This window comes from Xenopus tropicalis, chromosome 1, assembly GCF_000004195.4.
Source record: "Xenopus tropicalis strain Nigerian chromosome 1, UCB_Xtro_10.0, whole genome shotgun sequence".
In the NCBI taxonomy this organism is placed as follows: Eukaryota; Metazoa; Chordata; class Amphibia; order Anura; family Pipidae; genus Xenopus; species Xenopus tropicalis.
Window position 1 is genome coordinate 188,192,611 of NC_030677.2, and position 22,726 is coordinate 188,215,336.

Here is a 22,726-nt window from a genome sequence, read left to right on the forward strand (position 1 = left end):
GGAGCAAACTTGCTACCCATGGCGGTACCCTGCTTTTGTAAGTAAAAAACGTTATCAAACATGAAATAATTATGAGTAAGTATAAAAATGATACTATCTAATAAAAATGTTTGAAAAGTCGGTGGGAGGTCACTTTCTGTATGCAATTTTTGTCTTACTGCATCTACCCCATAACATGTGGGATGTTCATGTATAAGGATGTCACGTCACCTGTGATCCATCTATAAGTGTCCTTCCATTGTATATGTTTGATTCTATTAAGCAAATAAAGAGTATAGCTCAAGCAAGACTTCTGTTTAATAACCAAGGTCTGCAAAAAGTGGTCAACAAATTCCGATAAATTACAAGTAAGGGAATCAATACCAGATATGATAGGTCTCCTATCTATCAAAGATACACAAAAATCCCCTAGTTTCTCCTACCTATCATATCTGGTATTGATTCCCTTATCCCTCAATCAAAAATCAGATCCTTGTCTCTTTTGACAGAGTTGTTTTGTGTTCCGGTGAGCATTTATACTTACTGTATTGAGGAGGTGGTGGCACATCCAATATAATCACTGTTTGGTTTTGTTTGTGTAGTCACACACAGGTGGTTGAGTTGTCACCTATTTGTTTTTATTACACTATACATTGTTTCTATTTGTTTTTTATGTGCTTCCACCGTGTCTATTGTGCATTGATAATGGGTGAATGTAGAGAACTTCTTGTATTTCTCTGTATGAATGTTGTGGTCTCATACTCATTGTACCCCCTTACCTTAAGGTTGAAAATTCAGCGGTGAGCACTACTCAATTTTACTATCAACTTATTTTAAAGGTTTACTTATCCTCCAAAAAAAAAGTGCATTGCAAAAGTGCTTAGAAAAGCACCTTTGTTTTTTAAAGGTTTTCGCTACTTATCCTTCAAGATTATGTTTTAAGTAGTCATGTAACTTGCTTACCAAAATGTAATTTTCACAGTTCTCCCTGGTTAACTGAGCTCTTCTTTAATCTCAATGGCCTTTTAACACGTGGTTCAAAGACTCCTGGATTAGTGAAATTAACAAATGACAGGTCTAACCAATTAACAGATAAATGACGTAATGGTGACCTTCAGTGTTTAATACTATTTAACATGAGGCATTCTCCTCAAGCAACGCTTTTTCCCCTCAATGAGCTCAGTATGGCTGCTTATCATTAAGACAAAAGAGGACTTCAAACGTTCTGTACTGCTGATTTATTCCTCATTAAAAATACTCTTGGTGTAAAATTAATCAGCTGTGACAGCAAAGCACTTTGTATTTAACCTGACAAGACTGCTCAACAGCATGCACCCACATGGACTGGCTGCAATTAGTGGACATCAAATATCTAGGAACATTTTTTTTCCTTCTTTTTCTGACAGCTTAACAAGACATAAAAGATAATAGAAGAATATGAATAAGCACAACGTAAAAGACAGCTTTTATATAGAGAGCTGGATCATAAAGGACCCTGTATATGTAGATACCATACTAATTTGCCTGTAAATGTGCATTTTCTTGTATGATGGATTGTGGGGGTTTACAAAAAGAAACAGAATTTTTGCCACATAGTAAATTTGCTTGCAGTTTAGATCAGATTTTAAAGGAGAATTAAAGGTGGCCATACACAGCCTACTTGACTGATATCTATTCTAAAATTGCCAAATGTTGATTGGGCAGGTTTAATTTCCCCACGGAATCGGGGACAGTGCTGGCTTTTTAATGCGTTTCTCGCTTTGAGGGGTCCTATTCCTTAAGTCGTAATTTGACTGTTTGTCCCGATATTGGCCATCTTAGGTGGGCAAATCGGTGAAAAGGTCTGCACGTTTGCTGACCTTGCCAAACGAGCGCTTCTTATAATGTATGGCCACCTTAAAGCTCAACTGAAGAATTAGGGCCAAAAAGTTGTAAATTATGTTTGTGCTTTTGTACCAGCCCAAGGCGACCCCAGCCCTTTAGCAGGGAAGATCTGTGCCCCCAAAAATGCCCCAGTAGCCCCCCCATCTTCTTTTCTGCTGATTCCCTGCCCATGCTGCTGTCACTTACCTGAGCTTAGGGGCCCACTCACATTATACTGTAGATATAGAATATAAATGTCACATTATACGGTGTATATATAGAATATAAATGGCACACTATACTGTATATATAGAATATAAATGGCACATTATACTGTATATATAGAATATAAATGGCACAATATACTGAATATATAGAATATAAAGGGCACATTATACTGTATATATAGAATATAAAGGGCACATTATACTGAATATATAGAATATAAAGGGCACATTATACTGTATATATAGAATATAAAGGGCACATTATACTGTATATATAGAATATAAAGGGCACATTATACTGTATATATAGAATATAAATGGCACATTATACTGTATATATAGAATATGAATGGCACATTATACTGTATATATAGAATATAAATGGCACATTATACTGTATATATAGAATATAAAGGGCACATTATACTGTATATATAGAATATAAATGGCACACTATACTGTATATATAGAATATAAATGGCACACTATACTGTATATATAGAATATAAATGGCACACTATACTGTATATATAGAATATAAAGGGCACATTATACTGTATATATAGAATATAAATGGCACATTATACTGTATATATAGAATATGAATGGCACACTATACTGTATATATAGAATATGAATGGCACATTATACTGTATATATAGAATATAAATGGCACATTATACTGTATATATAGAATATGAATGGCACATTATACTGTATATATAGAATATAAATGGCACATTATACTGTATATACAGAATATAAATGGCACAATAAAAGGCCTATTAGTAATGAATACAGATAATTACCACATGGCACCTAAGAAATCAGTGCAATTAGCATCAGAATTTAATAATCAGTCCTTTAGCATCAGTTTATATGACAACCCCTAAGCTCAGCTTCTCAGTAGCTGCCCAGAGCCCACTGAGCATGTGCAGAATCACAAATTCCAAAATGGGGAGCTCCTATGATAACTTTGAATGCCTGGATCATTGCTGCTATGGAGATACTGAACCTTTAGGCTGGTGCAGTAAGTTCAGTATATAAAATATGGCATTTCTAGCATTTATTCTTCTTTAATGTATGAGATAAGGCTGAGACATGCACTTATGAATGGGCCTTACACCAACCTATATATTGTCCGACATATTATTTCATTGAAAGCAAATTGGAGTGAAAAGAAAGGGGGATATGAAGACTTGGAAATATGGATTCAAACACAAAAACAATTGCCTAAAAGGCTCAGCTATGGGAATATTATATATATATATATATATATATATATATATATATATATATATATATATATATATATATTATATATGTATACATATATGCCTGTACCACCACAATATGCATTTCCTGATTTAACAGGGCCTCATTAAACTGAAACAACAAAAAATAAAAATAAAATTGCATAGGTTAACTATTTTGTTTTTATTTTAGTACAGGTATAGAACCCCTTATCCAGAAAGTTCCGAATTACGGAAAGGCCATCTCCCATAGACTTAATTTTAAACAAATGATTCTAATTTTTAGAAATGATTTCCTTTTTCTCTGCAATAGTGAAACAGTACCTTGTACTTGCTCCCAAGTAATAATAATGAATTAATCCTTATTGGAGGCAAAATAATCCTATTGGGTTTATTTAATGTTTAAATGATTTTAGTAAACTTTAAGTATCGAGATCCAAACTACGGAAAGACCCCTTATGCAGAGAACCCCAGGTCCTGGAAAACAGATCCCATACCTGTATATACATAGTATATTCTATGGAGATACAGTGATCCAAGAGAATGAGATGAGTGTTGTGATATTGCACATTGTGATGGTTTAAGCTGGCATACTTTACTATATATCCAACACAGCAGCAAATATAATTGCCATAACTATGTAAGTCTGCACGTAGACAAGTGAGAGAGAGTCTTTTGTAAAATATCATGCGAACAATCCCCCTGGATCCTATATCCCTTATACAGAAGACCCTAGGTCCTGAGCATTCTGGATAACAGATACCAAACATGTACTATTAAACCACGGAAAGACACAGTTTAAATTGCCTTTTTATATTTGTTTTCTGCTGTATAAAACATTAACAATATCAATCCCATAGGGATGTGCAAAATAAGTGGAAGGAGGCCCAGCATGAATACCAGTTAGGGTAAAACCAGACGGCGATTGCTTATTTATTATCTTTGGTAAACCTAGAACCATAGAACAGTGATTGTTCCGGCCATATTTTCATATGACTGTAATCAATTGCTGGAAAGCAAAAGGGGGTCCTGAAACAAGGAGTATAAAGACCTCACCTAGAGAGACTTGTTTACAACCAGTATTTTGTTCTGATGACAACTGCTGAGGGATAAATGCAATTTTGAGTGCAATCACCATTTTTTTTTACCTTTTAGGTAAAGAATTATTACTGTAGCCAGGGTGAGACTAGCCTGAAGTCTAAAATTTTCTAAGTCTGTTGGCATGAACACCAGTGTGTGAAAGTGACATGTGCTCCCTACTCTATGGGGGGAACCGCACTGCGGCAATTGATGCAAGTTGCTGTGGGAACCCTGAAGCAACCACCTGCTTCAGAGGTGGCACTAGCTCCAGGGTCAACCTGTATCAAAAAGCACAGCAGCCCAAATCTCTATATTTATATGAATTTTGGGTCTAACAACACTAGAATCATTTCATTTTTTTTAGTTTATCTTCTCTAGCAAGAAACCACTGTCCAGGAGTCACAATTTACTCTCATTAATCCCCAAATTCAAGAGCTCACTAAATCATGCCACTTTCACCTTAGGAACATCACACGCATTTGACCCTTCCTTGCACAAGACTATTAAAATTCTCATCCATGCCCTTGTCATATCTTGTTTAGACTACTGTAACTCAAGCTGCTTTGTGGATTCCCCATGTCTAAACTGACCCTGCTCCAATCCATCATGCAAACTGCTGCCAGACTCATACACCTTTTCTCCCACTCAACAAGTGGCGCCTCTCTCTCTGCTAGTCATATACAGGATTCACTTCAAGAGCCTTGTACTCACAAAGCGCTCACCAGTGCTGCACCACAATTTATAACCAACCTAACCACCAAGTACACCCCTAGACACAACCTTCCATCTGCACAAGACTTCCTTCTCACCTCCTAACTGATTAATTCTTATCACTCTCATATCCAGGACTTTTCATGTGCTGCACCTATCCTCCTGGCACTTAAAATTCACCCTTTCATTCAAGCCTATAACTTAAGGCCTAGCAACTTGATCACCTTCTTGGCCCCCCTACTCTCTGCTCACACACATTAACTATTGGTATTCATCTCTCACTCTTCCCATCACATCACTAAACAGCAGGAACTCTACAATCGCACTAGTTACCCTCACCCTATGTTTCTTCCTCTTAGATTGTAAGCTTTCGCGTGCAAGGCTCATCCCCTACTGTCTTCTAACATATGCACTTGAAACTGTATATTAATCTTGAAAAATGTTTGTCTGTATGTTAACCATTTGATCTTGTTTTTGTATCCCTTCACTCTGTAAAGCATCGTGTGAAAGGATAATGGTATATAATTATTAATAATACATCTAAATAATAAACATATTGCAAAGTTGCACCGAAACATGTTTTCTTCTATTTTGCAAAAATGCATCTTTGGGTATAGCTGTCCTTTCCCAAACAGGTTGTCTCAGTGTTGTAAGCTATAAGGCACAAAGATGTTCCCAGTCCTGTGCATGTTAGGAAGTGTTGGTGAGTGCTGGGAGCAAAGTAGACCAGCACTAAAGCACAGGGTTATCTTGAGCTCACTGGTGCTGCACTCCACACCTCAAACCAGATATTTAATTCAGTGCAAGATCCAGAGTGTACTTTGGAGACAATGGCTTTCTAAATAAGCATTAAGCAGTACAATTTTGCGCTACTTATTGCCCTAGCTGCAACATGTTGCTCACCAACCCCTTGTATGTTGCTCCCAGTGGCCTCGAAGCAGGTGCTTATTTTTAAATTCCTGTCTTGGTGGATTGGCAGCCTCCTTTAGGCTGCCAAACCACATAGGGGCTACCAAATAGCCAATCACAGGCCTTGTTTGGAACCCAGGGAACTTTTTTCATGCTTGTGTTGCTCCCCAACTCGTTTTACATTTGAATGTAGTGCATGGGTCAAAAAGGTTGGGGAACCCTACACTAAGGGGCATATTTATTATGCTGTGTAAAAAACAGCGAGAAAATCTGCCACGAGTTGAACTTTCAAAGTTCCTTTAAGAACCAGCAATTTTTTAAATGCATTTAATTCTCTTAAACTGTTACACTTTCAATATAGCATTAATATTTATAATAATGAATATGGCAGGGTTTTTTCCATAATGGGTCTTTCTATAATTTAGATCATCATACTTTGTCTACTAAAAAATAATTTAAACAGTAAATAAACCCAATAGGATTGTTTTGCCTCCAATAAAGGGTCTTTCTATAATTTAGATCACCATACTTTGTCTAATAAAAAAAAAACGGCGTAAAATCTGCATAATTTTTTTACACCGGAACTTACGGAAAATAACTGCATAATATCCAGCGTTCAGACAGCGATCTTTTCTATTTTACACAGCTTTTTACGCCATTTTTTTGGCGAATTAGTTTACTTTAATTTAATTTACACAGCATAATAAATATGTCCCTAAAACTTGCATCTAGGGGATTTATTAGATGAGGCCTTGGATCTAAGCTTCCAAACCAAGTGAATTCAAAACTAATAGGTGGAAGTCAGAGAGTGTACATGATTGGCTCGATGCATGGATGTCTTTGCTCTTTGGCCTGAGAGCGGATTCCATGAGTGCCTACTCCTTTTAACTGTATCGCTTCAATACAACCCTTTAAATAATTTCAAAAAAACGTTGCAAGTGGCAGTTCAGTTTTGTGATCTAAAATAAAATTAGACTATTAAGCTATTAAACGTGTGTACCAACCAAACAAGTGGATCTGTACAATGCCACTTTAGTGCACCATGTTTTTGTAATTAAAATACTGTACAAAACCACATGTGCTGCCTAACAACTGAGGGTTTTGTATGGCTTTGAAATGATATCTTGCACTCTGCGCTATGCAAACAATCCACGGTAATACAGATTACACTTTCTCAACTTCCATCACATTAAATTCATTTTCATGGGTCATCTAAGCATTTTTTTTTTCAGGTGACTAGACAAGTGCTCGCAGAAAAAAAAAAAACTGTGTAAAAACACTCAGAGTTGTGCCAAGCGGCAGCAGGATAAAATGCACCACACCAACAATCCAGTCTTTGTACTAGGCTAACACTATACCTTAAGATATGCTTTGATGCAGAGCCAAGAAAAACCTCGGCTGGGATATAGTTTTGTGCCTAAACAATCTGTGATTGTGTTTAATGTACTATAGCAGGTCTGACTTTAGGACGTTGCCAGCCGTCCAATAGGGTAGAGTTGCCTGCACCTCTATGCATTTTCAACATGTCCTTGAATATGTAAAAACATCTGATGGAATGCATTTGTAAAGCGCAGTGAAAAGCCATTGCATGCATATTCCCAGGTCCCACTCATTTACAGTTCTAACCCTAGTTTTAAATCTCAACACATTGTTTTCATTGAGTTTTCTTATCTAATGGCTGGGAGTGGGAATGGAAAACAAAATGCATCTGATAGTAGTGGTTTAGTAACAATTATATCAGCCTTTTTTTTAGTTACAGACCTAGTCTGAGGAGTAAGCTGCTTTTCTGAGCAACTTGGTAGAGGGTCCTTCAAGACACCATAGCAAGGTTTTTTCTAATAAGCTGCTAAAAAGCTGGCAACTTTAAAGGAGAAGTAAAAGCGCAGCTTTAAGGCCATGGCATGGATCACTATAATTACAGGCTTGAGTAACCTTTGGGCTGGTACAGTAAGTTCCGTACAGGATCTGTTATCCAGAAAGCTCCAAATTAAAGAAAGGCCATCTCCCCTAGACTCTACTGTAATCAAATAATACCGATTTTTACAAATGATTTCCTTGTTTCCCGTTATAATATTGATAATAATGATTTCCTTGTTTTCCTCACTGCACAATTTCAAATATTGCATTGCATTTTATTATTGTAAATACTTGTACCTTTATTGCACACTTTTATTATATTTAATATTTGTATTTTATTTTGTTTTTTTGTTTGTCTATGTAAAGTTGGGAGGAACACTGGTCAAAAAAATTTCATTACAGTAATGATGCTTCATTGTTACTTGTATATGACACTAAACTTGATAATAAAACAGTAGCTTGTACTTGATCCCAACTAATTATAATTATAGCCTTATTGGAGGCAAAACAATCCTATTGGGTTTATTTACTGTTTAAATTATTTTTTAGTAGAGAAAGTATGGTGATCTAAATTATAGAAAGACCCTTTATGGAAAAAAACCTGCCATTTTCATTATTATAAATATCAATGCTATATTCAAAGTGTAACAGTTTAAGAGAATTAAATGCATTTAAAAAATTGTTGGTTCTTAAAGGAACTTTGAAAGTTCTGTTTAGTTGGGCTGTGGTGGAATTTTCTTTTAGCAGACAGACACAGCTACAGTGGTGTGAAAAACTATTTGCCCCCTTGATTTCTTATTCTTTTGCATGTTTGTCACACTTAAATGTTTCTGCTCATCAAAAACCGTTAACTATTAGTCAAAGATAACATAATTGAACACAAAATGCAGTTTTTAAATGAAGGTTTACGTTATTAAGGGAGAAAAAAAACTCCAAATCTACATGGCCCTGTGTGAAAAAGTGATTGCCCCCCTTGTTAAAAAATAACTTAACTGTGGTTTATCAATTTCAATTTTCAATTTCAATATCAATTTCTGTAGTCACCCCCAGACCTGATTACTGCCACACCTGTTTCAATCAAGAAATCACTTAAATAGGAGCTACCTGACACAGAGAAGTAGACCAAAAGCACCTCAAAAGCTAGACATCATGCCAAGATCCAAAAGAAATTCAGGAACAAATGAGAATAAAAGTAATTGAGATCTATCAATCTGGTAAAGCTTTGGGACTCCAGCGAACCACAGTGAGAGCCATTATCCACAAATGGCAAAAACATGGAACAGTGGTGAACCTTCCCAGGAGTGGCCGGCCGACCAAGAGCACAGAGACAACTCATCCGAGAGGCCACAAAAGACCCCAGGACAACATCTAAAGAACTGCAGGCCTCACTTGCCTCAATTAAGGTCAGTGTTCACGACTCCACCATAAGAAAGAGACTGGGCAAAAACGGCCTGCATGGCAGATTTTCAAGGCGCAAACCACTTTTAAGCAAAAAGAACATTATGGCTCGTCTCAATTTTGCTAAAAAACATCTCAATGATTGCCAAGACTTTTGAGAAAATACCTTGTGGACCGACGAGACAAAAGTTGAACTTTTTGGAAGGTGCGTGTCCCGTTACATCTGGCGTAAAAGTAACACAGCATTTCAGAAAAAGAACATCATACCAACAGTAAAATATGGTGGTGGTAGTGTGATGGTCTGGGGTTGTTTTGCTGCTTCAGGACCTGGAAGGCTTGCTGTGATAGATGGAACCATGAATTCTACTGTCTACCAAAAAATCCTGAAGGAGAATGTCCGGCCATCTGTTCGTCAACTCAAGCTGAAGCGATCTTGGGTGCTGCAGCAGGACAATGACCCAAAACACACCAGCAAATCCACCTCTGAATGGCTGAAGAAAAACAAAATGAAGACTTTGGAGTGGCCTAGTCAAAGTCCTGACCTGAATCCTATTGAGATGTTGTGGCATGACCTTAAAAAGGCGGTTCATGCTAGAAAACCCTCAAATAAAGCTGAATTACAACAATTCTGCAAAGATGAGTGGGCCAAAATTCCTCCAGAGCGCTGTAAAAGACTCGTTGCAAGATATCGCAAATGCTTGATTGCAGTTATTGCTGCTAAGGGTGGCCCAACCAGTTATTAGGTTCAGGGGGCAATTACTTTTTCACACAGGGCCATGTAGGTTTGGATTTTTTTTCTCCCTAAATAATAAAAACCCTCATTTAAAAACTGCATTTTGTGTTTACTTGTGTTATCTTTGACTAATAGTTAAATGTGTTTGATGATCAGAAACATTTTGTGTGACAAACATGCAAAAGAATAAGAAATCAGGAAGGGGGCAAATAGATTTTCACACCACTGTATATACAGTATGTTTAGCCACTGCCAGCATTACTTGTGTGCTGGATATGCGTAGGATACGTGGGCCTGTGTATGGGGGCCCTCAGACAGGCCTGTGTCAGAAACACGTAGGGCCAATGGCGATGTAAATGTTTTAATTCAGCTTCAATAAGTAGTATTTTTACCTTCATTTTTGTGGCTCTGGATTTCCTAGTGTGCCTGGAGGCTCCCTATGTTTCTATTACAAATGGTTTTTCTCTTAGGCTGATGCCACACATAGGTTATGGTATACATTTTCGAAAATATTGGCATACGCTCCTACCTGTGCCTGCACCCGAATGAATGAAATACGCTCGGGTGCAGCACATGTAGCCAATATCCGCCGAAGATATGAAGTCTTGCGTTTTTTTGGTGTATATCGGCTACATGTGCCTGCACCTGAGCGTATTCCATTCATTCAGGTGCAGGCACAGGTAGGAGCGTATGGCAATATTATTATAGTATAGTATAGTAATATATATTTATATATATATATATATATATATATATATATGTGTGTGTGTGGCATAGCTGAGGGTCTGGGAATGGTGCACCTGGAAAACTGATTTAATTTGGTGAGTGTATTTACACTGGTTACTTGTGGCGCCTTCCCTTTTTGTTGCTAGAATTGGTAACAGTGCGTACCATAATACTCACACACTACCTAGGTAGTGCTTAATACCAGCAGTGCTTAATACTATATGTGAACAAGCAACTAACTTGGTGATTTCTTTCTGTGTTTTGTGTACAAATTTTAGCCAAATACTGCTTCTAGCTGCCATTCAGCCTTTAGGACAAGGATCTTCTTACAGGTATATGTTAATTATCTGGGGCCATAAAAGCTCCCTGCTTTCTTACCAGAGTTCCTGAGTTAAGGGTAAGTGCAACACGGTCTTACTACTCAGTCGCTGTTTGCTAGGGGGACTTTAATTGCACTACAGATAACTAATAGGCCGTGTAGGCAAAAGTGTCATGATGTGGCAAAAGTGTCATGCTAACACCTAATTTTTTGGAAAAAAATGATTTCTAAAGGCAAACTGAGCTCTAGCATATTCCTCCTTTTTGGTGAATCCTTTGCCAGATCATTTCTAATGGTGACAATGTAATAATATGTCACAGTAGGCATGGCTGTATATACTATAAACTGCCTTAAAGAATATTATGCCACCATGGTAGAACAGGTGCTTAACCCTTAAGGGGGCTATACACATACCCTGGTAATTACCCTATTTATATACCACAATAGGGTCTGATTGACAAATTTGCAATGAAATGCAGAATGTTATGGGATAGCTTAGGCAAAACCATTTAGCTAATGTATAGCACATAATATATCATGGATAGTTTTATTCCACCATCTATACCTGTTGAACCCCAGCTGAAAAACATTTCAAGGTTTTTAACTGGCAAAAAATATGTTTTTGGACTCAGCTTTAGTGATATTCTATTTTTTTTTCGTACTAACTCAATACAGCTTTCATTTTTACGTTTTAAAGGAGACCCTGTCTTTGACCCACCCTCCCCTTGAATGATGTTTGGCATGTAGATAGCTTCTAATCAACTTGTCTTTCAGAAACCTTACGTGGCCAGACTTTTGTTTTTAGAAAGTGGCAAATAGGTGACTATTCACTATGCTGAATTATTCACTGGAGCAACTGAGAGATCATTTCAGCCTGTGAGGAGAAACAGCTCCCTGTCAGAAGTCAGACATAGTGTGCACGGCACACATGGCATATTTGCTCCAGACTTGGCCAGCCGCCCAGTTCACCCCATACACTCTCCCTTAACAGGCCTACTGTCTGCAAATAGCAGGGATTAAGGCCCTACAAGAACCATTCCATTTGTTGAAAGGAAACACTACGACATATGGATAATTAAGAACTGCTGGAGTTGTACTGACAAGAAGTGTTTGAGAGGAAAAATCAGCTAACTAGATTAATCTGTTCATTAACTTTTGTTGTGTCTGTGCTGAAGAATTGCATTTTAGCATTTTTCAGTAGTAAAATAACCTAGTTTAAGGCTGCTACCAATCAGGGGAGACCTTTAAATGAACCTCTGTTAAGAGTTCTAGTTAGGTTTAATTTTTATTTAATATTGTATCGAACAGAGATTTTGCTATAACATTCAAGAGATAAAACTGTCCCTGGTGCCTGTGAATAGGATAGGGTCCTTAAACTGTAAGCTCCACTAAGCCCGGAACTGCTGGGAATGATGCATAATCTCTGTTAAGTGTTGCAGAATATGTAGTTGTGGTCAAAATAAAGGATGAAAATAGAGGTGTCAACAAACAATTTTGAATATGTAGAAATAGGAATTCTACAAATTACCTGAAATTGACTGCACCTAATTATATGAGTTGCTGAAGATGAACTCTCTTACTTATTACTGTGAATCCAAATCTCAGTACATTCTTCTAGAGTTAAGCGCCCGTTTATGGTCCAACATTTTTTCCATTTGCCCGTACCTCATAAAAATGTCACAGTATGAATCATTAGATCATTATGCAACATCCTTTTGTAGTTCCATCCATATCTAGCACATTGGAGAAATCTTCACTCCAAGTCTTACCCTAAATGACCTTAAGACTCAGCTTTCATGTCTGCAAGTATCGATTCCCCCAAATACTACTGTCATTTTTGCTTTCCTTTGGGTGTCCCAAGCGGGTCAACTTGACAACTTTGGAACCTCTTCTTTAGAAGTTTGAACCTGGGTATTTGCATATGTTCTGTAGAATTGGGCATTAGGGCCTAGAAGGGTGATATTAGGCATAAATCCTTACAAAACTGACTTTTAATAAGTGTAGTTCTAAATGAATACACACAGTGGATTTTTGACAAGCCTTCAGATGGCCAATAGGAATAAAGGAATGTCCACTAATGTTTATCAGATGGCACAGCGTTTGGCATTCTTAGCTTGCAAGGAATTTGTATGTTCTCTCTGATTTCCTCCCAAACACCAATAACTCACAGGCAGGTTAATTGGCTTCTGATAAAATTGACCATAGTAAATGTGATAGTGACCTTAGATTGTAAGCTTCATGTGAATGCTATATTCACATCCCACGGAATAGGTCTGTTCCACCAAACCTAATCCAAACCCAAACTTTAAAGCCCTGGATGGAGTTTTTAACTCACCTTTTTCTTTTTTTAATAATCTTAGCTTTGAACAAGATAATTAGGTTTGAATTCAGATCAGTTTTTTAGCTGAACCTTTTCCAAAGGACTCGGTATTTAGCCAAATAACAGTTTCAGTGCATCTATTAAAGGGATGCTTGGTTCCTCTCCAATGCTGTACTCCCTCTTCTCCTTTTAATTAAAGGTCCCCTATAACCTAAATTTTCCAGAAAGTGTGTTTACTTATATACTGGCACAGATTCATGGCACCTCTAAACACAACTTATGAAAAAAACAGACAACTCCTCTTGACAATTGAAATTGTCATTTGTCCTTATTATGTATGCTCTGTACTCGGTGGCATTTCTGCCATGAAACAAGGTGAAAACTGGGACCTGGTTAGGAACGAGCATTAACAATTATAATCACTAGTGGGTGCCTATTTCTCAGTGTTTTTCAATTTGATACTCAGCCCTCTCCAGTGACGTGCTCCTCTCTGGCTTCAGAGAAGGAGTGTTGAGTATGGGTTATACAATTCCTTGGGCATTGGGCACGAGTTTTCTAACCCTCATATCATTAATGTGGATGCTTGTAAGACAGTAAAGCCTAGGCAGGAAACAGACCTAAAGTTACACTCTCATCATACAATTCTAATACATTGCAGTTTTTTTAAGTCATTCATTACATTAGCAGATTGTATCATTTTGGATGCTGCTTGCAAAACACATTTGAATTTGTCCATGGTAAATCTTAAATACTAAATTATGATTAGGTTCCTATACTTTTTCCCATGCAATGTGTCATTTGCATGCCCAGGCATTACAATGTAAAAACAGATCCTGTATTTTACTCCTGAGTTGTATACACAGCTATGTAAATTAACCTATCACCGCACTAAACCTAATTATATATAAGTATGTGTAGGTATGTAAAGAAAAATCATACACAAAATGAGTTTACCAGTCAAGGAGCACCACCTACAGGATAACTTTACATCTGCAGCAGTAAAATATTTAAAGTATTGATACTTGGGCAGTTAACACTTCTGTCACTCAACTATAATGGAGATATTTATCCTTTTGCCATGTATAAAGGTCCCACATGCCAAGGCTGTTGAGAGATTAAAAAAAAAAAAAAAAAAAAAAAAAGCATCCTGTGTTCTTGTCTAAACCCATCAAGGATTATAGATTTGTTAATAAAGGTTTAAACTCTCATGTCATTACGAATGATTCCCAACATATTTTATATACCTGTAGCATTTACTTATGCTGTGGCACTTTTCTATAAATCTATGGCACATTTCCAATTTTAAAATATGGACACTGATTTATAGAATATACCAATAAAGCAGCAGAGTGGTGCGAATGTGAAAGGAACCTTAGACTGTAACCTCCACTGGGGCAGGAAATAATGTGAAGGTGATCGGGTCCTTATATTGTAAGCTCCACTGGGGCAGGGAATGAAGTAAAAGTGATAGGAACCTTAGACTGTAACCTCCACTGGGGCAGGAAATAATGTGAAGGTGATCGGGACCTTAATTTGTAAGCTTCCCAGGGCAGGGACTGATATAAATGATGTACAATCTCTGTGTGCTAAAGAATATGTTGACACTATATAAAGAACAATAAATATATGCAGTTGGGTTCTTGGGTAAATCAATGGCTTGTAATGCAGAAGGCAATTCTCTGTCAGTTACGCAAATTCATGTTTTATTGTGGGCGATTTACACTGACAAAAATCCTAACATATTTTCAGGAGTTTTGTTGCCCGCGAGAAGCACTGTTTCTTACGGGCAACAAATCTTTTCTTTTTGTTTGCCATTACCTGAGTGTAAATAGGCCAGTCAATAAAAAGGTGCTACTTCAGCTCCCATGAAGGAAATAGAATCAGTCACAGGGGTACCAGAAAACAGATTCCCCATATAAGACAAAAAGTGACAATTTTTTTTTTTTATTGACACAGAATAAAAATCTTTTTCAAACTTACACAACTTTATAGCTTATTACACAGTTTCAAAGTGACAGTATCCCTTCTAAATGATTACACTTTGTTACAAATCAAAAATGAAAAGTGTTATCACTTTAATTCCCCATATACATGTTTGTGTTCATACTGTGGGTATATACATATGCTAATCATGTGTTTGAGGACAGACTTTAAAATAAGGAAACAAAACCATCTGTTTAAGAACACACATATACTGTAAGAGTTATTAAACATGCTCCAATAAAGCCGTGCCCTGCCAGAATCACACCTGTAACCCTACAGACCACACACACTCAGCCTCCAAGCCATAAAAAGCTGAATTAGCCACAAACCGGAAAAGAGGAACAATAACGGCACGAAACACCTGGGTACCACACACGGTAGTTTTAGTAGCCCCAGTGGTTGAAAAAAAAACAAGATCCAGTTAAGAAGAGGTGGTTTTATAGATCCCAGAACTGATTAGCAGCACTCACATTTTTTTTTTAATGTACAATTTTAAGTCATATGGAATTCCGAGACAAAATAAAGACGGGGAGAGTCTGAGTAGAAGCAAAGTTAGAGATGCAGAAATAAAAATGTACTACTGTATATACTCACCGACATTTTAGACAGTACAGTTTGTTGGAGGCAGGTGGTTGCCTGTGTATCTTTTAGGGCAAGGTTACACAAAGTTAAGAGTTAAGTCGTTTTTGCTGCAATAGGCTCATGTACAATGAGGGAACTATGCAACGTGCAAAAAACAAAAAGGTGAAAAGTCCCATGAATACAGAACTCCCTGCATTCGGAATAGCTGTAGGGGCAGAAGGAGGTACTTGAACGTCTCTAAAATGCACCCTAGCTTATTAACCATTCAGACATGCAAGCTACAGAAGATGCAGGAGAATCCTATACATACTGCCTGCCTGTGGAAGGAGTTACAATGTAAATAAAGGGCTGTTTGGCATCCAGATTCAGTGCAAGGTGCAAAGCACAGGCTACACTGACATTTGATTACAGTCTTCTGAAGTCTTGACTCTGTCCTGGGAAGTCAATATTTTGCTGGCAAACCTTAACAAGTATTGTTTTATTATGATCCTACTCCAAAAGAACTACATGGAGGGTACTATAAATATTGGTTTGCAAATGCTCTTACTGGGGCACATTAGAGCAATTTAAGAACATTAACGTTAGTGTTTATCAGTTTGGGATGGGGTGGGAGCACTATTCGGTGTTGATAGCAACTAATTGAAAACAACACATTGACAACATTTACAAGATTTTGTGTTTGCTCTGAGACCTTTTACATTTGAAGGAGAAAACTAGTGTAGTATTAGCATTACAGCTAGAGTGAGACATCTAGTGGAGATGGAGAACTATTCGTCTGAGCACAAATGTGAGCAAATCTACATGGCTTAAATGGGCCATTTTGGCAAGCGACTACCCTGCTCTGGTCTCAGTCACAATATAGTACAGGCACTTATTGCACGATGCTCACTATTATTGTAAGGATATTTCTAATTAGGGTCACAATTTTTGTCCTGCAACACTCGGACTTTGAATTTAATTTGATATCTAGTTGCTAGGACTTAATTACACTGGCAACCAAGATCAAATAAACTCAGATTGAAAGATGAACATTCAAGAGTCCCAAAATCATACGTAATAAAAGGACAAGAAAGAATATTTCACGGTAAATCTTTTCTTTGGCTGCAAACAGACAGCATTTTCAGTTAAAGGCTGTAAAAAGGCAAAATATGAAACCTAAATAAAAATGACAAATTAAAAAAGATGGACTAGTGAAAAGTAGCCAAAAAAGGGTCCATTTATAAAATACTAAAACTATATTTGTGACTGTGAACTTTTTTCTTTAAACCGCTATTTAAGGCCAGTTTCATATTACATATAAGGGATCTGTTATCAGGAATGCTTGAGATCTTGTGTTTTTCCGACAAAAAGAGGTTTTACCGTAGTGTGCATCACCACACCACAATAAACCCAATAGGATTGTTTTGCCGCCAGCATAGATTCAAGCAGCTTAGTTACCATCAAGTAGAAGCTACTGTTTTATTATTAAAACAGGGAGATTAGTTGCCTTCCTGGCAATAAAATGAATCGCCAGTGGGAAGGCATATGCATCGCTTCATTTTCCAAAGTCATGTGAAATTTTCTCCTGCACAAGGCAAAGACATTTTGGGGAGATTAGTCTCCTGTGACATTTTTTAGAGATTAGTCTCCCACGACATTTTGGGGAGATTACCCACAGGTGGCTAGTCTCCTCATGGGCCAGCCTCTAAGGGAGACCTTCCTGTAATTCTGTGACTTTCTGGGTAGTTTTAGTGATGGTGTGGCAGAAGGCAAACTTGCTAGTCAGATCTACAGGCAGCATAACCTTAGTAAGAAACAACTGTCAGTCTCCATTAGAGGTTGGTCAGACTGGGCAATAAGCATAACAGTAGCGCTTTAACTTAACGGATGATGATTGATGATTTTATATAAAAGACAGGATGTCAGATATGGTTTTAGTTTGCACAGAATGATTTCATCACTATAAAGGATGGAAAATAACATCTGTACAGGGCGGAAGTATAAATGGTTTTATTTGTGGATACTTCACATCTGGACACCAGGGAGCTTTTCTTGCATGGCACAAACGTATTCATTTGAAGCTAAGAATGCTTACTATATAATTACCCGAATTAAGCTGTGACCTATGGCAGCTTGTAATTTTCACCTTTAAATCTAGCAGAAGGTGCAGAGTATGGCTTGTTCTGGCAATCCCTCGGGGGTAAGTGCTGTGGATAAGTGTACTGTGCACAATGTTACACACCACAGGGGCTCTAGCACTTGCTTATGTGGGATTAGCCTGAGGGATAGGTCCTGCAGTTTGAGTTCCCAGTGTCTGTTAATTGTGACCATGGAAAATTCATTGAGTGGTTTATAAAGCAAGATACACAAAGTATGTCCCAGCGCTACAGCATGCAATCAGATATTTGCTTTAAAGGAACAGTAACACCAAAAAATCAAAGTGTATAAAAGGAACTACAGTATAATGTACTGTTGCCCTGCACTGGTGCAACTGGCGTATTTGCTTTAGAAACATTACTATAGTTTAGTAAACTAAGCTGCTGTGTAGCCATGGGGGCAGCCATTTAAAAGAGAAAAGGCACAGGCACATAGCAGATAACAGATAACTTCTGTACAATACAATGGTGTTTTATCTGTTACCTGCTATGTAACCTGTGCCTTTTCTCCTTTTTCCAGCTTGAATGGCTGCCCCCATGGCTACACAGCAGCTTTTTATTTAAACTTTTTTGGTGTTACTGTTCCTTTAAGCCGAACTGCACTAGAACTAAATGAATGACTTTCTTAATCTTAAAACTTTCCCTTATCAGAGGCATAAGGTTTCCTAGATAAAAATCTATGGTGAAAGAGTTTTACCTAAATAAAATGCTTTTAAAACTCAGCAGTGCAGGGTTCTGTTCTCTTGAGTGTCCAGGCTGAAATGAGCAAAGGGAGTGTTTTAGAATTCCCCCAGGACGAATGAGCAGAGACTATGCCTGTTTGTTCCCTCCCCTTGTACCTCTGCTTTATTCCTGGACTTTTAACTCATTTTATTGTTACTAACTGCATAACTCACCACACCACTTCAGTGTCCGCACCTTTGTCTGGGAAAAAGAATCTACACTTTGGGGTGCATTTATTAACTCTGGAAACAAACATCACTGGTGATGTTGCCCATAGCAACCACTCAACAATTAGATTTGTCCCATTTAAGTTTGAGCTACCACAGGCAACAAATCGCCCGAATACGCTTTCCCATGGCAATAATGTAAAACATTTTCTTGAAGAGGGTTTTCCTCCTGAACCTATGTCAAGCAACTTTGCTTTCCCACTGGTGATTTAAGCTGGCCATACACGCACGGATAATATTGTACGAAACCTTGTTTCATACGATATACGGTGCATGTATGGCGGCTCAACAAGGTCACCGATATTGCACAAGGCCGCGCATATCGGTCGACTTAGGGCTGAATCTACGTCTGTGGAGGGTGGGAAACAATCTTTCGTGTGACCAGAAAATCGCTACGTGTATGGCCACCTTTACATTATTGCTGTGAGAGATTTGTCGCCCGCGGTAGCTCAGATTGTGTACCATCACCATTAAAGTCACAAAGTGAGTACTTCTAAAATTTCTCCATCCCATAACAGTACATTTAAAAAAACATTTTACCTACCTGCGACTACTTTTTTTTTCGTCTGTTTCCTCAGACTTTGCTGCTTGTTTTATGGTTTTGCTTGGGTCTTTTCTGAGCTTATTGGAAATGCGGTCTTTTATCTGCTGCTTCTCATCACTATCCACATCATCATCTTCATCACTCGGCTCATCCTAGAAGTAAATTTTAAAAAAGATTTATCTGTTTTCGCTATGAAATGAAAAATATGCAATGTTTCCAATAACAAAGAAAATAAGACCTTCAGGATAAACGTCAATCTTTACTAATATATGTGTATAAAGATAATATTACGAAAATATTGGAGAGTTCTCCAATATATGCAGTCATAATACATATTGTAATAGCTGCAGCACCCAAGTCTTTCCCCCCCTCTAGGTATGTTTATTTGCTTTTGAATAATTTACCCAAAATGATTACTTTAAGATTCGCTATACCTACTGTACCACATCTGCTAATCAATAGCCTTATTATGCAAAATATTAGGTACCCCACCAGTGAAATAGGTCTCTAAGTTTTTTTTTTGGGGCTGATGCACCTGTAAGGAGAAAAACCCTGGGCAAATTTGCACCTGGGCAGTAAACCATAGCAACCAGTGTTTGGCTTTTTTCAGCCAGCTGCAAGTTAAATACTGAAAGCAATCATCTGATTTTCATCTGGTTTTCATGGGTTACTACAGGAGCAAATTTGCCAAGTGTCCCTACATGTTGCGCTGGTCTGAGGGCACCCATGGGTGCCGGCCCTGTAGATCGCAGCACTAGATAAAGCAAGCTTGTTCTTGCATACTGGGTCGGACTGGTCCCAGCCACTCTGCCGCCAGCCCACAATGCATACCCTATGTCTTACATAATTACCAACTCATTCACGACTGTAGCTACCCAAATGCTACTTTTTCCCTTTAAGAGGAGAACCGTATTGGAAGCAGCAGGCCATGCAGACAGTGGCACTTACAGATCAGGCAGAGTCCAGTCGTGTAGGGATAAAGCACAGAGCCAAGTAATCAATCAATAATTAACTATAATTAGTACCTAAGTACAGTATTTACCAGTATTAGCAATACTGATCAGGTATATCCATATCATGTGATCTGCGTTGCTAATACAGATGACTACTGTTAATTATTATTAATTACTGTAATTTAAAGTTGAACACATTGTTAATACCAATCAAATTGATTATTGAAACTTGGCAGTAGCTGCTGCATTTCCCACCCTAGGCATATACTCGGAGTCAATAAGTTTTCCAGTTTTCTTAGGTAAAATCAGGTACCTTGGTTATATTCGGATCGGCTTATACTTGAGTACAATTAGTAAAATACGGTAAGTAAAATGCTGGCATGCAGGTCAGTGCAGTTCTCTACTAACACGAACAATAGCCCGGGACAAAAAATATCAGCAATCTGTTTTATTGGCACCCACAGTGAAAAAGACTTTTTATGGTATTTCATTTTCCAAAGAGAAAAAGAGATAATGATAATCCACTTAAAATTCTAAATATCTAGTTCCCATTGATTTCTATGGCATCTTGGTAGTTTTGAGCTGACAAAATCAAACTGCTGCAATATATACATTTTGAAACAAAATTCAGGATTGCAGGCAGACACTACATTAGCAACGCAACAAGTTTATCTGTTAATGCCTTCTGACTGGTAAATCCAAATAATTCCTAAATGCATACTCTACATCCTTCTACAACAAAATACTTGAAAACTCATTACTAAACTGTATTGTGTGATAAATTGGATACATTCTACATCACCGTTCATGTTTGGCAATATGCATGGAGTAGAACAGCATCACACTGCACACAAGATGATCAGCACTAGATAATTCACATCATTTATCAACGTCACAGGAAACCTTAAGAGATTTTTCTCAGAGGACTTGGGTTAAACTAGGTTAACAACAAATTAAAAAAAAAAAAAGAGCAGCAAACTACATCCAGGCTGAATAATTGCATTTCCTTCCGTCCATGTGTTTTCTAGTAGACCTTGAACTCAGATTTATTTGTGGTCAACAAATAGCTGATGGCCAACTTAAAATGAACACAATTGTTTGCATACATAGAGGTTATGGTGACGTCAAAAGTAGAGGTTTTGTCGAATGTTGTTTGTCCATGAGCTATGCACTTATCTATATTAGCTAGGGGACCTTCTCCAACATATGCTATTTAGAACTAAATGTATTTCAATAGACCATTAAAAATATCTGGAAAATCTCATTATGCCTTCATTTCCTAATACGTCATTTTAGTTTATGGCAGTTAAAGCCCTGCAAGTTTAATGAAAATCTTTGCTTTAGACTTCTAATAAAGGTTGCTGTTTTTGTTATAATATAAAATTGAAATATCTTTTTATGAGGGTCAAAGGCCATTAAAAGGGGTTGTTCACCTCTGAATTAACTTTTAGTATGATGTAGAGCAGGGGTCCCCAGTTTATTTTTTTTACTTATGAGCCACACTCAAAAGTAAAAAAGAGTTTGGGAGCAACACAAGCAGGAAAAATGTTCATGAGGGTGCAATATAAGGGCTGTGATTGGCAATTTGGTAGTTCCTCCTGTCAGCCTAAATGAAGCTCTGTTTGGCGTTTTTTTTGCAACCAAAACTTGCCTCCAAGTCAGAAATTAAAACATAAGCACCCGCTTTGAGGCCACTGGGAGCAACATCCCAGAGGTAGGGGATCAACATGTTGCTCATGAACCACTGGTTGGAGATCACTGATTTAGAGAGTAATATTCTATGCCAATTTGCAATTGGTCTTCATTTCTTACATGTGTGTGTTCCCCATTATTTCAGTTTTTGTTCATTAACTCTCCGGTTTGGAATTTCAGCAGTTATCTGGTTGCTAGGGTATAAATTACCTTAGCAACCATGGGTAGTTTGAATTAGACACTGTTATATGAACAGGAGAGGACCTGAATAGAACAATAAGTAATAAAATAACAAAAGTGTAGCCTCATAGAGCAATAGTTTTTTTGACAGCTGTGGTCAGTGACCCCAATTTAAAAGTTGGAAAGGGTGGGAAGAATAAGGCAAATAATGAAAAAGATATAACAAATAAATAATAGCTAAGTTACTTTCTATACCTTTCTATAACATACAAAAGTTATCTTTAACCTGAACGACCGCTTTAAAGGGTTCATAGGAAAAAATTTTTTCCTTA

At 37.5% G+C, this 22,726-nt stretch overlaps 1 protein-coding gene across 1 annotated transcript in view; it reads right to left on the reverse strand.

Moving 5' to 3' along the window:
* cwc27 (CWC27 spliceosome-associated protein) overlaps window positions 1-22,726 on the reverse strand; it is a 93,200-nt gene that overhangs the window by 56,618 nt on the left and 13,856 nt on the right. The window contains exon 11 of the mRNA XM_002934195.5: window positions 19,570-19,721. Within this exon, the coding sequence (XP_002934241.3) occupies window positions 19,570-19,721 (152 nt within the window). The remainder of the gene's footprint in view (window positions 1-19,569; window positions 19,722-22,726) is intronic.